Source organism: Poecilia formosa, unplaced genomic scaffold (genome assembly GCF_000485575.1).
Source record: "Poecilia formosa unplaced genomic scaffold, Poecilia_formosa-5.1.2 Scaffold652, whole genome shotgun sequence".
NCBI lineage: Eukaryota > Metazoa > Chordata > Actinopteri > Cyprinodontiformes > Poeciliidae > Poecilia > Poecilia formosa.
In genome coordinates, this window is record NW_006800591.1 from 190,525 (window position 1) to 205,853 (window position 15,329).

Below are 15,329 nucleotides of genomic sequence, written 5' to 3' on the forward strand. Positions count from 1 at the left end.
AAAAAAAGATTTTTAGATAATGCTGCCTATTTAGTATTGGCAAAAATAAGTAGTAGTTTCACTGGCAGATTTAATTTATAACAGTTTCAAATATTTCTATTCTTTTTCTTCTTTTATTGTAGCACATGTGTAAAAAGGGTGAAATGTCGACCCTTAGCTGGAGGTGTTTTCGTTACTAATGGATCAAAGCTGTTGGAGACAAAAAAAAAAAGATCTTAAAAGCAAAAGAGTAATGAGAGTTTTTATTCCAAAGAATTCCCATTAGACACTTTCTGCTCTAATGAAATAAGAGCGGACATTATTATCCAGGACATTATTGCAGTGGGGCGTTGAGTCAGAGCAGCAGGTCACAGTGAACCGATGGCGGCGGCTCAGGCGTTCAGGTACTTGGCGTGATGCTTGATGTGGTCGTTTATAAACGAGTAGATGAAGAAGTAGCTGTGGTCATAGCCCTGCAGGAGAATTAATTAATTAATAAAACACTTTATGATGCAAGAAATCATTTTACACAAATATGCTCATTGATTAGAGGACAGCATGCGTTTTGTGTCATGTGACAGGACTTCACTAATAGGGGAAGAAAATCATGGCTTAAACAAATCCATGTGGACGCCTGCTTGTAGTTTGCTGCCAGTCCTGAAGGAGGAGCAGCAAACATGGAGCAACAACATCGGCCTGCATGGAAAATCTGATCCTGAACATCATGGTGGGGATGTTGCCATGTTTTTTGTGATCATTGCAGCTTAAATATGCTGATTTGTGGCACCTTTTTCAAATGTACTCATATTTTAAGCTCTATTTTTGACACAACCTGACCTGCTCTAATGTCTCCTACCTGTTTGTTCTTCCTGCTGTGACAAACATTTATTTTAAATATGTGGAAAGCAACAGTAAGGATTGAGTTTATTCCTGGCATCAACCAGGAATATCAACAAGTATTATTGTTTATATACTAACATAGATCAACTAATCATCATTTAGCTAACATGATCTGCATTGTTAGTGTTAAGCATCATAGGTTTTTGTTTTATAGCTTTGGCTTCAGGAGACATTGGGAAACAGGAAGTTAAATTAGAAGAGGGCTTAGCGGATGAGTCAACATTCAGCAGAGTTGCAGTGATTGGTCAGAAAAAAAAGAAAGCAGGAAACATGAAGGTGATTGGTCAGATTTGTAGAAGAGTTGCAATGATTGGGTGAAAATGGCAAAGTATGTGCAAAATTTGCGAATGACTGAATTTAGCTTAAAAGCTGCAATTGAGACGCCTCCACCTCCTACCACTGATGGAGCCTGCAGCATTATGATTTAGATCAAAATTTAATTGGAAATCAGAGAATTTGAGGCGTTGGGGACGAACCGGCTGCAGTCTGAAGACGACGGGGATTTTCTTCTCTGAGCAGACGGCGATCAGGTTGTCAGGCAGCAGCTGGCTGGCGGACAGGAACTGATCGTCTCGACCCTGGTCGATGAGGATGTCAAGCTGAGGGCCGGAGTAGGAAGCTGCCAACACGGTGGCGTCATACGCCTGGAAAACAAACGCAGCGTTGTAGAAAAAGTGCATTTCTCCCTTGAAACGTGCTTTTATTTTGTAGCAGAAGGCCGAAGGGCTCCCACCTCCCAGGCGGACCGGTCGGCTCCCAGGTAACCCGTGAAGGCCTTCTGCCCCCAGGGACACTGCACGGGGTTACAGATGGGGGCGAACGCAGACACGGCCTGCGAGGGAAACGTCAGCAGGAATCAACGTCTAACAGCAAACACAATCCAACTTCCTGCCTGAGCAGAAACAGGAAGTTACCTTGTATTTGCCCGGATTCTTCAGGGCGCAGATGAGCGCCCCGTGGCCGCCCATGGAGTGCCCGCTGATGGACATCCGGTCCGGGTCGGTGGAGAAGTTTGCGTTGATGAGCTTGGGGAGCTGAAACGGGACACGGAGGTTGGTTTAGATGACAGGAAGATGAAGAGGTGAGTGTTTGGCGGCAAGGTGGTGGAAGGAATCCGGAGCACCTCCTCTGTGACGTACGAGTACATGCGATAGTTGGTTTTCCAGGGATCCTGGGTGGCGTTGACATAGAAACCAGCTCCTGTCCCAAAGTCCCAGCTCTCATCTTCACCTTCGATGTTGCAGCCACCTGAGGCAGGAACCCCGTCACTTCGTTCCACAGACTCACTTTCTGACCCACTGTGGTGTGTTTTTGAGTGTGTGTCGTCTTACGTGGGCTGGTGTCCGGCGCCACGACGATGATGCCGTGTTCGGCTGCAGCCAGCTGGCTGCCTGCTTTGGTGATGAAGTTCTGCTCGGTGCACGTCAGGCCTGCAGAGAGAAAACACCTCAGTCTGGTTTCCATCACGTTCCACAATCTGGAAATACTCCAACGGTTGGTAAACGTCCAACAGTACAAACCACTGAGACGCAGAATCTTTCAAAAGTACTACGTTGATGGATGTAAGGCCAACTTGCATTTTTTTAAATGAACTGAAGACATTTTAAGGCCTTAGGTTTAGATACATGAATTTAAGACTTTCTATGGACACGTGATCACCATGTTTTGGCCTGAGACTCACCAGAAAGCCAGTAGAGTACGGGACATTTGTCTGTTTCAGCCTTGGGAGGAAGATAAATGGCAAACTTCATTTTACACTTGAGCTCAGTGCTGTGGACAGAAAACAGGCAAGAATTTAACCGACTTCAGCAAAGCTCAACTTTTTAAGGCCCATTTGAATTTCCTGTCTTGTGGTCAAAAGGTGAGGACGGCCGTTTGTCTCACCTGTCATGTTCGAACACCTTCTGGAAGCCGCCGGCACACTTGTTGGAGGACACCTGTGTGAGAGCCATGGCGGACCTGCAGACAGGGAGGTCACTCCATGTCTTTATTTATAGAACATCATATTGTCATCGTCACAAACACGTTTTCCTCATCAGTCAGCTCTAAAATGTACAAACATCAGTACCGGCCGACGTTGGTACAAGAAAAGAGCATAAACAGTGGTCTTAAAGCAGATATCCAAGATTACTTTGTGTCGTCCAGAATGGTTTTAAATTATTATTGTATTTTAGAAGTTACTGCGGGTTTCATTTAATGCAGTATGAAGCATGAACATGACTTGCCAGGTGTCACTGTAAGCCTTCGTGGAACAAATGACGAAACAAGTCACTTATTAACTTCAGAGTGACTGCTAATGCATATTTAAATATTTCCATGCTCATGCTGGTGAAGACCAGCTCCCACCTGTCTGTAACACAAGTAGGAGAATTCTCAGGAAAGTTATCGTGACCAAATTTAGCACAAACACACAGTAATATGTTGATTTTAACTGTTCCACAACCATTAATTCTAAATAAATCAGCGTGAGACAATACGCTGATTTTGTCTCACGCTGAAACAGCTTTTCTATTTTAAAAACGGACACAGAGTTCTGAGCAGCACAGGAACCAATCACTGACATGCATGTATGGTTTGCTACAAAAACAAACCATACAAAAATCTGTCACATATCACCGCTTATATAATTTCCACCGTCCCAGTCACTTTCCATTCTGTTATCCTGTGCTTAACACCAGCGCACAATAAACCAGATAAGGTTTAATCAGGGAGCGTTTTATTCAAGCCGAATTGCTCAAACTGCTGTCAAAATCTGAACGCGTTTATTATTCCCATTAATATATTTAGCACAAAAGGATAAACAGGAGAAAAGAGAAAAACTGTCCAAATTTAAACAAGAGTTTTGCTTGCGGTATGGTGGGGGGCGTGCAGGAATTAGCAAGTTAAGTTAGCACTGAGTTAACTTTACGTACCTGTAGCTGCTTTTTCTGAATGCCTGCCTGCAGCCACTGCAGTTAGACACTCGTGAAACAATAAGCTGACAAATTAAACGCATAATTTCTTTGACATACCTGAAGAAATCACTGGGTTTGCACGGAAAAGAGTGATGGCTTTGCTAACTCCACAACCAGGAGCAGCAGAGGGCGAGAGAGCGTCAATGGTTTAACGTAGTGACGTCACAGAGCCGCCCCCAAACTCAGTTTGAGACGCACTGGACGATTTTATACACCAGAGGGCGCCAAATTAGAGGGGACAAAAAAGAACATTCTGCTATTTTAATTTCCCAAAGTATAAGTATGGACCTTCTTATAAACCTTGGAAAGAAAAAAAGGCAGGTGATCGAGAGAGTCTGTGCAGTTGTACAATACTGGACAGTATTATACTGCATATTCATGTTATTTTTTTTTTGTAGCATTAATATGCTACAAACTAGAAAAAATACAAATAGAAACAATGAATTGAAATGGGTACACAAAATGTAAAATTTAATTTCACTAAAAATGCACAAGAAATTAAAAATATAAAAATGCATCTAAAATAATTCAATAGTGATTTGCCCTATTTTTTTTTAATTAGGTGTAAAGCTGAAAAATAATAGTGCTTTAACAAAAATGCTAACTAAAAGTGCAGATGTAAGAATCTTAAATAAATATTAGGAATTTTTTATTTTAAAAAGCACTTGGAAAACTATTATTTTCTGTCCTCTTCACCTCTGTTTTGGTTTGTCAATTTGGTTGTAATGTGACCCAATATGAAAGTTATTAACGTTTATAAATGCTAATACAAAGCCATATTCATGTTTAAAGCAGTTTTTCCTCAGGTATGGTCACATGTTTTTACCATAGTAAAAAAAAAAAAATGGTCCAGAACGAAAAGCCCACTCTGCCAGCATATTCAATCACTGCACATTCAAATTAGCGTCCCCTGGTGAGATGTTGAAATTGTCGAGCCTCATTTCACTCACATCTAGCCCACATTTATTTATTTGCTCACATCTCTCTCTCTGTCATGTCTGTTTTCACACATCCTGCGTCTTTCCGTCATATTCATATCATCCGTTTCCTCTGCAATCTTCACCCATCGATGAGCGCAATTTGGATTGTAAACGACTTATTAAACCACATGGCGGCAGCGCGGCGGTGTGCTCTCGTCCTGCAGCTGCTTCCTAAATTAGACCGTTTCAAATCGCCTCCCGTGTCCGCCCACTGCCCTCATAAAACAGATTAAATTCACTCAGCATCCTCACATAAACTCCTTCGTCTCAACATCATTATGGTCCCGCCTTCAGCCATGTGAGCTGGAGGACTGCATTTAAAGCTGAATTTGTCACACAAGCTTTTTTTTTTCTTTGTGGTCTGTTCCCCATTGTATCCACCAGATGGCAGCAGCCGATTTAGTTTTCCTTTTTAAAACAAGAGCACAATTTTAACATATAGAAATGAATACACTCACTGTGTTTGGTTCTGCTGGGCCCTGAATGAAAGTGTGATAGGTGTCGATGTTAATGTGTGAGTGGAAGTGTGAGTTTTGTGTTTCCGCCCCAGTGTCAAAGATCAGCTCAAATCCCATTCACCGACACCGACTCGTGCTCTCAGATTCCTGCACGTTTTGCCTAGTGTCTCACGGGGACCAATCTTCTTTTTCTCATTTTCTCTCCCAGCCACAAACAGGTGGAGGTACACAATAAATATAGCTTTACCTATGGTGGCTCCTTATCACAATCGATCGAGATGGCCCGAGTTTTCTCTGCCGACAGCGCCTTGAAATCGATTTGGGAACAGAGTGAAGTTTATAGAGATTACGCCGAGAAAGGAGTTCAAAAATGAAATTTCAAAGTCTGACAATGAATTTGAAGAAAATGATGAGACTGGAGGGGGGGGAAGATTATGGAGGACATGCAGAAAGACTCATGTTTACAATTCAAAACCTGCAGGCCTAGAATGACAGGGATAGTCAGTGTGTTCATCTTGTGTAGACTGACATACATTGGTTAAACTTTTAATAAAATCCAAATTAAGAAAAGTATATTATGAAGAATTTTGCTTCAATTGTAAATGTATTTTTTTTCCAATCATATCTTTATGAATATAGATATGTTGGATTTGTATTACATTTAATTAAGAACCAGGGTGGACTTCAATCATTAAGTGTGACCTAAGAACGGGTGAATATTAAGCATACATGTTTTTATCTCTGATAGTTGGAATCAAATAAGCATCCGTTGAACATTTTACAGTAAAAATTGATTACGCTGAATTAAAAACCAAAAATAAAAATGCTGTGGATGCCGTCTATTTGCGGTTCAGTATTTTTGTTTTTTGTGGAACATGACTCCAAGTCATTCTGATTATTTCATAGAATGCATCTAAAATATTTAAAACAAAATGCAGTTCAGGAAGCTGAAACAGACAAAACTAATGCCAGACGATACGGTATTGGCTGCCATTTGTAAAACAGCCAATCCTGGAGCGCCATTTTCTTTCCTGGCCTCTGATTGGCTGTTCTCCCAAGAATGGAAATAAGGAAGGACTGTAGATATTAGTTCATCTGGTAGTTCTTAGATGGTTTCCACTGTGCATCAGTGCATGCTAATGTACATTTGGGTTTGAATAATTAAAATAGGCAGCTATGAGCGTTTTAAGAGAAGTCCCAAGTACATAAATATTCAAATGCCACCGTATTGCACTACTGTTTTATGAGCCACCATGCAATTATTCTAAAGTTGTTATAAACTCTATGACTTGCTGTTGGGCCTCATCACTCCTCACTTTTTATTGCTTAATTCTACACAACCATTCTTTGACAAACGCATTTTGCATTTGAACTTCAGTCTTACGAACTGATAGCCTCTCTCATTCCCCCAGGAATCTGTCTATATCACTGTTTGTTTCTCCCCAGCTGGAAGCAGCTGCCACAACAAGCAAAGTGCACAGTCGTATCTGTGTAAAGAGCTTGCAGCACATTTTTAATTGCAAAACATGTCTTCTTCGTCTCAGCGTCTGGGTGAGATTACATTAAATAATTGGAGCGCTGCCACCCTGGTAGCTTCCAGGGCGGCCAGTCTTCCTTACGAGGATTGATGACCGAGCAACATTGTTAGAAGAATCACCAACAGCATTTTGTGAATAAGGATGTTGTGCTTGGTCTCTTCTTCAAAGGTTTCCTTCAGTAATCCTTGGTGCAGCACTACCACTGGTGAAGTAGGAAACAGGTTTTTCAAAGGGTATAGTTCATTTGACACACTGCACTGTGAAAGCAAACTGCACCATCTGAAAATGGAACAATTTGGTCCCCAATTGAACAGAGTCTACTAAAAGTAGACTGTCTGAAAATGCCCTTCGTCTTCTGCATCAACTGAACTTAGGAACTTGCTGACATTGGCCAAATGTTTTCTGCCTGGACATGATGACCTCTTCATCCTCATCAGATCTCCATTAGGGCTTCAGACCAGCTTGCTGGTGTAAGGCTGGGCGAAGACGAGGGAAATGACAGCACACCCGATAAGACTGAGAGTGGAGAAAGTCATCAATCAAAGAGGATGGATGGTTTCGGTGACATAAGAAGCTGGCCTGGGACAGGATGCATTCTGCCGCCATGTTATCACAGCCATGAAGCCTTTGAAGCGACATGCAGAGCTAATCAGATTAGAGCAAATGGTAAATGGATTGAGTCTCCTGTCTGAGCGCTCAACTCAGCCTGCTAATGACTTGTTCCACTATGTTAATCGAATAACATGCTATGATTTTTACAAGCAGGTATCACAGGGAGACACAGGCTCAGGACTTCGCAGTCATATTTGAGTAGTTCGTCCACCCAACTCTCCTCAGAATCGAGAGAAGGTTGGCTGAATTTGTGTACACAAACAAGGAATTTGACTTTGGTTCCACACATAAAATGACATGTAAACATATAAATTTGGTGAGAGATAAAAAGGATCTTGATTTGGAAATTACAAAAGAAGAAAATAAATCTCAGTTGATTGTTAAGAGGTCATTACTAACACATTCTGAGGGAAGAAACTGCTTCTGGTTGGGTTTTACAAATAATACCTTTAAGTGCCAACATGAAGGTAAAAGTTTAAATAAACAGTTTGTCTCTAGAATCCAGGAAGTCATGACACTGAATAAAGGCAGAGTAGAAGATGATGAGCAGGGTGGAAAATATACTTTTGTTCTTCACAATAATTTTCTTGAGATAATCTGAAGAAAAGAAAGTTCATTTTCTCCAGATCACAAAACGCAAACATACATTTGAAGGATGGAATCAGGTTTAACACACACACACACACACACACACACACACGCACACGCACACGCACACACACACACATTATTTGGAGAAGACCATTGCGAAAAATGTGGAAAGTGGGAAATTAACTTGTCTTGAGAAAACCACTGGGAAAAAAGTACAAGTGAAAAATGTCGGCTCTGGGCTTCCGTACAGCTGTATGTCAGATGAGAAATCAAAAGAAACTAGCTTATATTTATCTGATATGCACCATATAAAGACTATTCAACTCAATCATGTTAACATTTGCTTCATAAATCAAGAATTTCTACCTTAGGTTGACAGCAGTGTAATTTTGGTCTACTGCTACAAGACTGAAAAATGGTTAGAAAAGAAAACAAAATTGCTCTGAAACAATTCTCATTGGAAAAGAAGTTCTCACTCCGTCTGTCTGCTAATGTCAAGGATTTATCAAGTGCAAATAGTTTTGTTGAAGTCGCATTCCGAGCATTTGTGATAAAATGAAAACACTCCTGCGAGCAGATGAACGGGATTCAGAAACGTTTAGCCTCCAGGTGTGTATTCTGGCTGTGTTGTTGCAGAAACCAGTCAAACAACAAATCTTCGTCTGACATTTTCTCTTCTCCAGTCACAAAAGAAAGAATGAAGGGCATTCTCTCTTGGCAATGTGAGTTACATATTGTGATGTTTTCCAGCACTGTGTCCTCATCTTGGTCTGTCCTTGCAGGGGAAGCATTTCTGGAAGACATGCTTATACAAGCTGCTCTCTCCAGCACCCTTACAAAAGCTGTCAATTTTAACTTCAATCTATATTTATAGTGTAGTTTCATTCTGGTCTGCTAGTCAACATTTAGACAAAAATGACATAATCCGTGGACAGAATAACACGGTTTGCCTGCAAAGTATAAAACATATAATCGATATAAGGATAGAAAGATAACTGTTGACTCCCACAGCAATAAAATCAAATACTTAATTTAATTCAAGCATTTTTTAATTGAATCACATCAGAAATCGTACGTCATTTTTGACGTACGATACCACCTAAATACAACCTGCCCCACAAGCAATAAAAGAGATTCGTAAGCAAAATACCTTGCCATGATGTACGAAAATCCAAAAACAGAGGAGAAAAATCATTGATATCAACCACATTTCAAAGTACTACAACACATTGAGCTAAATTACTACCAGGGAGAATCCCAGACTCATCAAGGATGTGACAAAACCCAGAACAATACAAAGCACTGCAACTCTGTAAAGGTTTCTTTCTAAATCTTTCTCTGTGTGGTTAAGCATTCCAGATTCAACAATAAGGAGGAGCTGGAGCAAAAACGGGCGTCTATGGGAGAGTTTCTAGGTGAAAATCACTGCTGGCCAAAAAGAAGACCTGTGTCAAGGTAAAAGACATCTTAGATGATTCCCTAGACCTCTCAAGCACATTGACAGGAACACGGTGATAGTGAGACTGCTTTGGTTTTTATAGACCTGTTTGACTTCGATTGATGGAGCCATATATTCTGCTTTCAGCCTGAAAATGCTAAAGGTGAACGTCCCACAATCAGTTTGCGTCCTTAAACTCTAGGACACTTTGGCCGTGAACGTCAGCTACACTGTGACGGTTACCTTAGCAGCAGCTTCTTCTCACAGGCTGTCAGGATGATGAACCAATGTCAACCCCAAATAACTAACAAATACCCTCCATTACCCCCTTCTTTCAAACTTACCTACTTGTTTTACTAAATAACCTTTTTAATTGTATAGTTTTTGACTGTGTTGATATTTTGTTGCTTTTATTTAATTGCATGTTTTCACAGCTTTAGATTTCTGAACACGATTAGCATGGCCATGGCTTTCCTACCCCATTCTCATCTCCCTTCTCTGGTCCATCTGGAATTTCTCCTATTGAAGTGGATTCTTTCTGGTAGAATTTCAAATGGGCCAATCAGCAAACAGAAGGAGAAGTTGTCAACAATGATATCAGTTTTTGCACCATTTTAGAATTGTAGTTTGCCTGTAGATTCAGCAATGGCAGCAGAAGAAAGTGAATGAAGCTGTTTCAGCTAAAGAAAAAAAAATTAATCAAAGCAAAAACGGTACTATAACCAATCAATTCCAGAACTGACATGCAACCTCTGCCCACAAGTTGCGTTCTGACATCTCTATGCTACAGTGTAATGTTTTAATGTATTTGTTTTACAAGCAGCAAACAGGCAATTATTTGGAGAAATGTGGCTCAACAGCAACCACTAAACAATCAGTACTAATCAGCAAAGAAGCTCCAGCACTAGATCCACTCTATGCCGTCTGAGGTCAGCAGCTGGAAATTATCCTTTGAAACTCATCCGAGCTGATTACAGCTCCGCCAGCCGGCTGACAAACAGGATTAAGATGAATGACGGCAGCGTTTGAGCTGCCTCCAGATCATCCGTGGCCCTCAACATTTCTTTACACACAGATCTTCAGATGGCAGTGGGAGTGGATTTACATATTTCCACAGCAATTTATGCTAAGTCAACCTAGGATCTGTTAGGTTGAAGGATTTCTTGTAATGTTAAATTTATTGGATCCAGACATTTTTTTTTTGCCAACTTCCAACCATCCAGTGCAGTCAGATCAGCTGTGAAGTCAAAACAGCAGCCATCCTGTACATGTCTGTCTATGAGTGTAATACAACTTGATCATAAAAAAGTAAATGTGATTAATGTGTGATTAATTTCCAAAATCATCAATCTGCTTTATTGCGACAAAGTCAAAAGCTGGTTTTGGTTACTGCTCCTAGGTGTAAAAAAAGTTTTCACCAACATAATTGTGCGATGCATTTACCTCACCTCTGGTACAGATGTTCAGGACCACACCCCAAGCCCTTACTTTGAATATGATTATGAAGTGGCTCCCTCACATTTGACCTTTGAACTTGGTGAAAACAGTAGATTGTGTTGGTGTAATCACAGACCATATGCAGAACACAGAAAAAGACACTGTCCAGATCGACAGAATATTAAACAAAGAACATTTTGATTAATGGTGGCAAATGAAGCTCTGTTAAAAGATGTTTCAGGACGCAGGATTGACAACCAAGCACAATGTTCAGCGCTGCCAAAGGAACCTACAGTAGAAACTAAATGAAAATGTCAGTAAAATAGACTGGGGGTTGTCTTTAAGTCTTCAACCCTGCATTTATTTCCAGACATCAGCTCAGAAAATGTTCTGCGAAAATACCCTCCTGTCTCTCCCTGTGATGGATTGTGGCTGAAGTCTATGAGCCACAGGTGAGAAAACAAACTGCTAGCCACAGTTCGGAGGAACACTTTCTGGAAAGTTCTGTGAAGAAACATTTTCTCCTTCCACTCTGTTTTCTTTACTCTGCTCTCATTCATCCCATGCTTCCTCATTTCAAACCCTAAAAGGGTCCAATAGGGTCCTAATGATGTATGGAGAGAAACCAGCTTCTCCACTCTACAGAGACTTGTTACAGTACGCCCCAACATACACATCCTCACTCATTACAGTACACATCTGACTGTTGTCAGGAACTTTCCTGTCTGGTCTTCATTAATGGCCGCTGCTGGAGTACCATTAAGATAAATTTGCAGGAGAGATGGTGAGAATAATCTGGCTGTTTATACAATAACCAGAGTGTGTCAAGAGATGGAGTCAGGATTTTTCTTTTGGGTAATAATTGGTGCATCAGATGGGGAATGAACACAAAAACAAGACTCAAAGTTAACTTTTTAAGTTGTTTTAAGGCTGTTAAAGAAGGTTGGTTTGTGTTTTACAGAGAAGCAAAGTCACAACAGCAGCAAAAAAGAGTTGGACTTATTAAAAAGTAAAAAAAATCAAATACTGTCCTTTACAGTAAGCCACCATCTTTAGTTGACCCAAAGACAAAATCTTACATGGCGCATAAAAATAGATGTTCTAATGACTTAAAATATTAGAACACAGAATTTGAGGATAATAAAACATTTTGGATGAAGTTTGAAAATCAATTGGTTTCATAATCACATGTAAGTTAAATAAAAACAAAACAACGTGTTACAAATATTCCTATTTTTGGAAAAAATATTCTGAATCTCCAGGGGAAAAAAAGTTTACAACCTTGCTTCATCATCCTGAAGACATCACATATAGTGAGAACGACTTTAATCCTGGACTAAATTAACTCCACTCTTACATCACGTAGCTGCCCGAACTAGCTGCAGGATCCTCCGTAGACCTGAAAGCTTTTTAGGAAAACTGGTAGGGTCAAAGTCATTGGGGAGAAGTACTGTAATGTGACCCTGTCCAGTTTCTCAGAACACTTTAACACAACAGGGGTGAGTGGCACTTGCCTATGATGTTTGGTTTCTTGGGTTGAGGGACTTTGGTGGATGGAACAGCTCCCAGGGCAAGTGACTGGTTGAAAATGTTGGTGAAGACTCCAGCCAGTCAGCACACTCTTTCAGGATGCATGCCAGGATGCCGTTTGAGACAGTAGCCTTTCTCGGGTCCACCACATACAATAAACACCTCACCTCATGCTCTTCTAATATGAGGGTTGTGGTCTTGTGGGTCATTCGATGACGTTTAGCTCCCATTGCTGGCTGTTCCTCAAAATGGGCAAAGAAGATGTTCCGCTCCTCTGCCAACGCGGCTTCGCCAGATTCCTTGCCAAACCTGCCTGGTATTAGACGTTCTTCAGATGATTTCCTGTTGTCAGTTTTTGCCTTTTTGATACCTCTCTTCAGGTTTGTTCGGGTCATGCTCTAGGCAGCCTCGTCCCCAGACAATAAGATGAAATTCCCAGCCTTTAGCAGCAGCTGGACCTCCCGAGTCATCCAGGGTTTTTGGTAGACATGTTTCTTCATTTGTTACATGTTCTCCTTCAATGAAATCCATCACTGCTGCAGATAAGAGGTATATGCCCCTGGTGCTACTTGTGCAGACTGGTGATGATCCTTTCTTCAGTCTAACCAGAATATTTGAGAATAGCACAAAGCAGATATCCTGACGCCTTTGTTTTTGCTGGAAACTAACAGTCGGTTCATGTGGATGCATGTTGATGCTCTTGGTTAATTTTTAATGCTCTAGCGAGCCACCAGTTCTGGTCATACATGACAACAAGCCAGTCTTCACTTTGAACACCATCAGGGCTGATCTGTCGTTGTGCCTTCAGGTCTCCTGCGAGGCTCTTTCTCCATATCCTCCATCAACATTTCCAGAGACCTGTTTGAAAATGCAAGATCCAAATGATAAAATATCTGTAACTCAGTCTGGCAATATTATGCTGGAGTTGAAACCAGGTACTTACATAACCCACATAAAGACTTTGTTTTCCTCACTGTTTAAGCAAACTAAACTTTTTCTTGTAGGTAAGCTGAAATTATTTCCATTTGCTAAATGCCAGAAAACTTACAGGGAAATTTTATTTTATTTTTTTTAAATATTTTTTAGAGACTTTTGAATTCAAAAGTTTTCTTGCATTGCGTCAGTATTGGGGGTAATTGTCTTTTATACAAAAATAAAAATGTGTATATGAAAATGTATGTTGCATCTTATAACTATATTAAAGACATGAAAAGGAGCAGAGGACCTTGGAAAACACAAGCTGTAAGGTTTGCCCAGTACGCCATCATTCAGTTGATATTTGGTCGACTATTTGTCCAATTTCTTAGTTTCCAAAATTAATTCAACAGCTGCCCGAAACTGAAATACCACATAGGGGCACAGAGTCAGAAGAGCTGGCTTCAAAAAGAAATAATAATTTTCTCGGGTGTATAGTTGGTGTCTGGCAATCAGATCTTTACGGATGAAACTTCTGGTCAATCCGCAGGTCTGCGCTACAGAGAGAGTGGATACATCAAATGGCATCATCTGTCCACTTCAGAACTTTTAATAGGAGCGCTGACCTTTCAAGACCTTTTACTCTCCTCCATTTGTATTCAGCTGGACTCTTTCTGGCAGCAGAGAGGATGGCTCCTGATGGTAGCTGTAGTCTCTAAAGGAGAGCTGGTGGAGATTGTAAATACAGATATCCGTTGACAGGGCTTGTTTGAGATGTGAAAACATGTCTAGATTCACGAGTAACTTGTCCCTTAAGTTTCCATGAAATAAACAGTAGGGTAGTAGTAGTAGTTCTTGCAGTTTTAAAACACCGTAGTATTTGCACACAAAGTGAGCTGTCTTGGCAAGAGCATCGTATGACTTGGTACAGACAGTAAGTGACGTAGGACATAAATTCAACTTTTAAGCTCTCCACCCCGTTATGTATACATTTAAAACTCTTATTTTGAAGTCTCACTCTTTTGAGACTTCACTCCAAAGAGTGAAGTCTCAAAACCCTGACAGCGATACTGAACCACTTTTTCATTCTGTTGTCACATCTAGTTCCTCTGTACGTCAGTGAGGAAAAGAATTACCTCAGCTTTGCCTTTAACTAAATCATAAAAAAATAAAAATAAAATAAAATTCTCAGTATTATCGCTGACCTGTTTGATGCAGCTGAAACACAGCAGGAATTTTACCCAACTGGAGCAAAGCGAGATGAGTCCAGTCCTTCAGAGCGTCTTGCAGACATTGGATCACTTCGTTAGGAGAAATGTTCCCAAAGTGGTGCTTGTAATTTCAGTGTCCTGTGCAGCACGGATCACAGATTTGCACAAATCAGCGACTGACTTCAAACCAGCCCAGTGTTCTTTACCTGGGACGAAAGTTTTACATTCCTCATCTCTAACTTAGAATCTAAAGCTATGCAGAATCTATCTACGTCTGTATTTGCAGTCTCCTAATAGAAGTTCTGAGGTTAAGAGTTGATTTTAAAACATAGATGTTTCAAAATGTTATCCGTTTCTCACACAGCTAGATGAACTCACATTCAGTGAGGCGAGTGACCTTTGTGCTGGTCACTGAGAACAGACTCCAGTTTGCTTTCTTCTGTTTCCATGCTGCAGCCCATTTAGCAGTCAATCTCAGGGCATCAATATCAGTCATGAGTGGAGCAAGTACGGCTGTTTCCATGGCAGCCGAACGCAACATCAAGCTGGACGAGATTTTGTTGAATGTGTCCGCAGTGGAGCTGCACGAGAACACGTTCCATTGTGCAGACAATCTTATTTACTCTCTCATGCAAACAACACAGTCTTCCATTTGTTTGACTGACAGCTTCCTGACAGTCTCTGGGCACGCTCTGTCTGCCAGAACAGCAGGAGAGAATGAAAAGACATTTCATTATGTTGGGTTTTTATGCTAAATTATGGTTTTATAAAATAACGTCCAGCACA

The 15,329-nt window shown here is 40.8% G+C and overlaps 1 protein-coding gene across 2 annotated transcripts; it reads right to left on the minus strand.

Moving 5' to 3' along the window:
- Positions 1 to 215: 215 nt before the first annotated feature.
- On the minus strand, positions 216 to 3,997 carry esd (esterase D/formylglutathione hydrolase). 2 transcript variants are annotated; one of them, XM_007542050.2, is made up of 9 exons: positions 3,891 to 3,997; positions 2,764 to 2,838; positions 2,561 to 2,649; positions 2,211 to 2,309; positions 2,003 to 2,127; positions 1,794 to 1,913; positions 1,613 to 1,711; positions 1,356 to 1,523; positions 216 to 452 (listed from the first exon to the last, which is right to left on the minus strand). In XM_007542050.2, exons 2-9 carry the CDS (start codon positions 2,829 to 2,831, stop codon positions 372 to 374), a joined length of 849 nt encoding a protein of 282 aa, XP_007542112.1. In that variant the 5' UTR covers positions 2,832 to 2,838; positions 3,891 to 3,997; the 3' UTR covers positions 216 to 371. The 2 variants fall into 2 exon arrangements, with proteins under 2 accessions (XP_007542112.1, XP_007542111.2); XM_007542049.2 differs by lacking the exon at positions 3,891 to 3,997 and adding an exon at positions 3,792 to 3,856.
- Between the last annotated feature and the right edge of the window lie 11,332 nt (positions 3,998 to 15,329).

Bases quoted from the DNA above. Each gene is read 5' to 3' on its own strand.
- esd (XM_007542050.2), bottom strand. From the start codon at position 2,831: ATGGCTCTCACACAGGTGTCCTCCAACAAGTGTGCCGGCGGCTTCCAG. The intron at 1,914-2,002 runs GTGCTCCGGATT...GTCCCGTTTCAG, and splicing joins ACTCGTACGTCACAGAGGAG to CTCCCCAAGCTCATCAACGC. The intron at 1,712-1,793 runs GTAACTTCCTGT...TTTCCCTCGCAG, and splicing joins AGAATCCGGGCAAATACAAG to GCCGTGTCTGCGTTCGCCCC.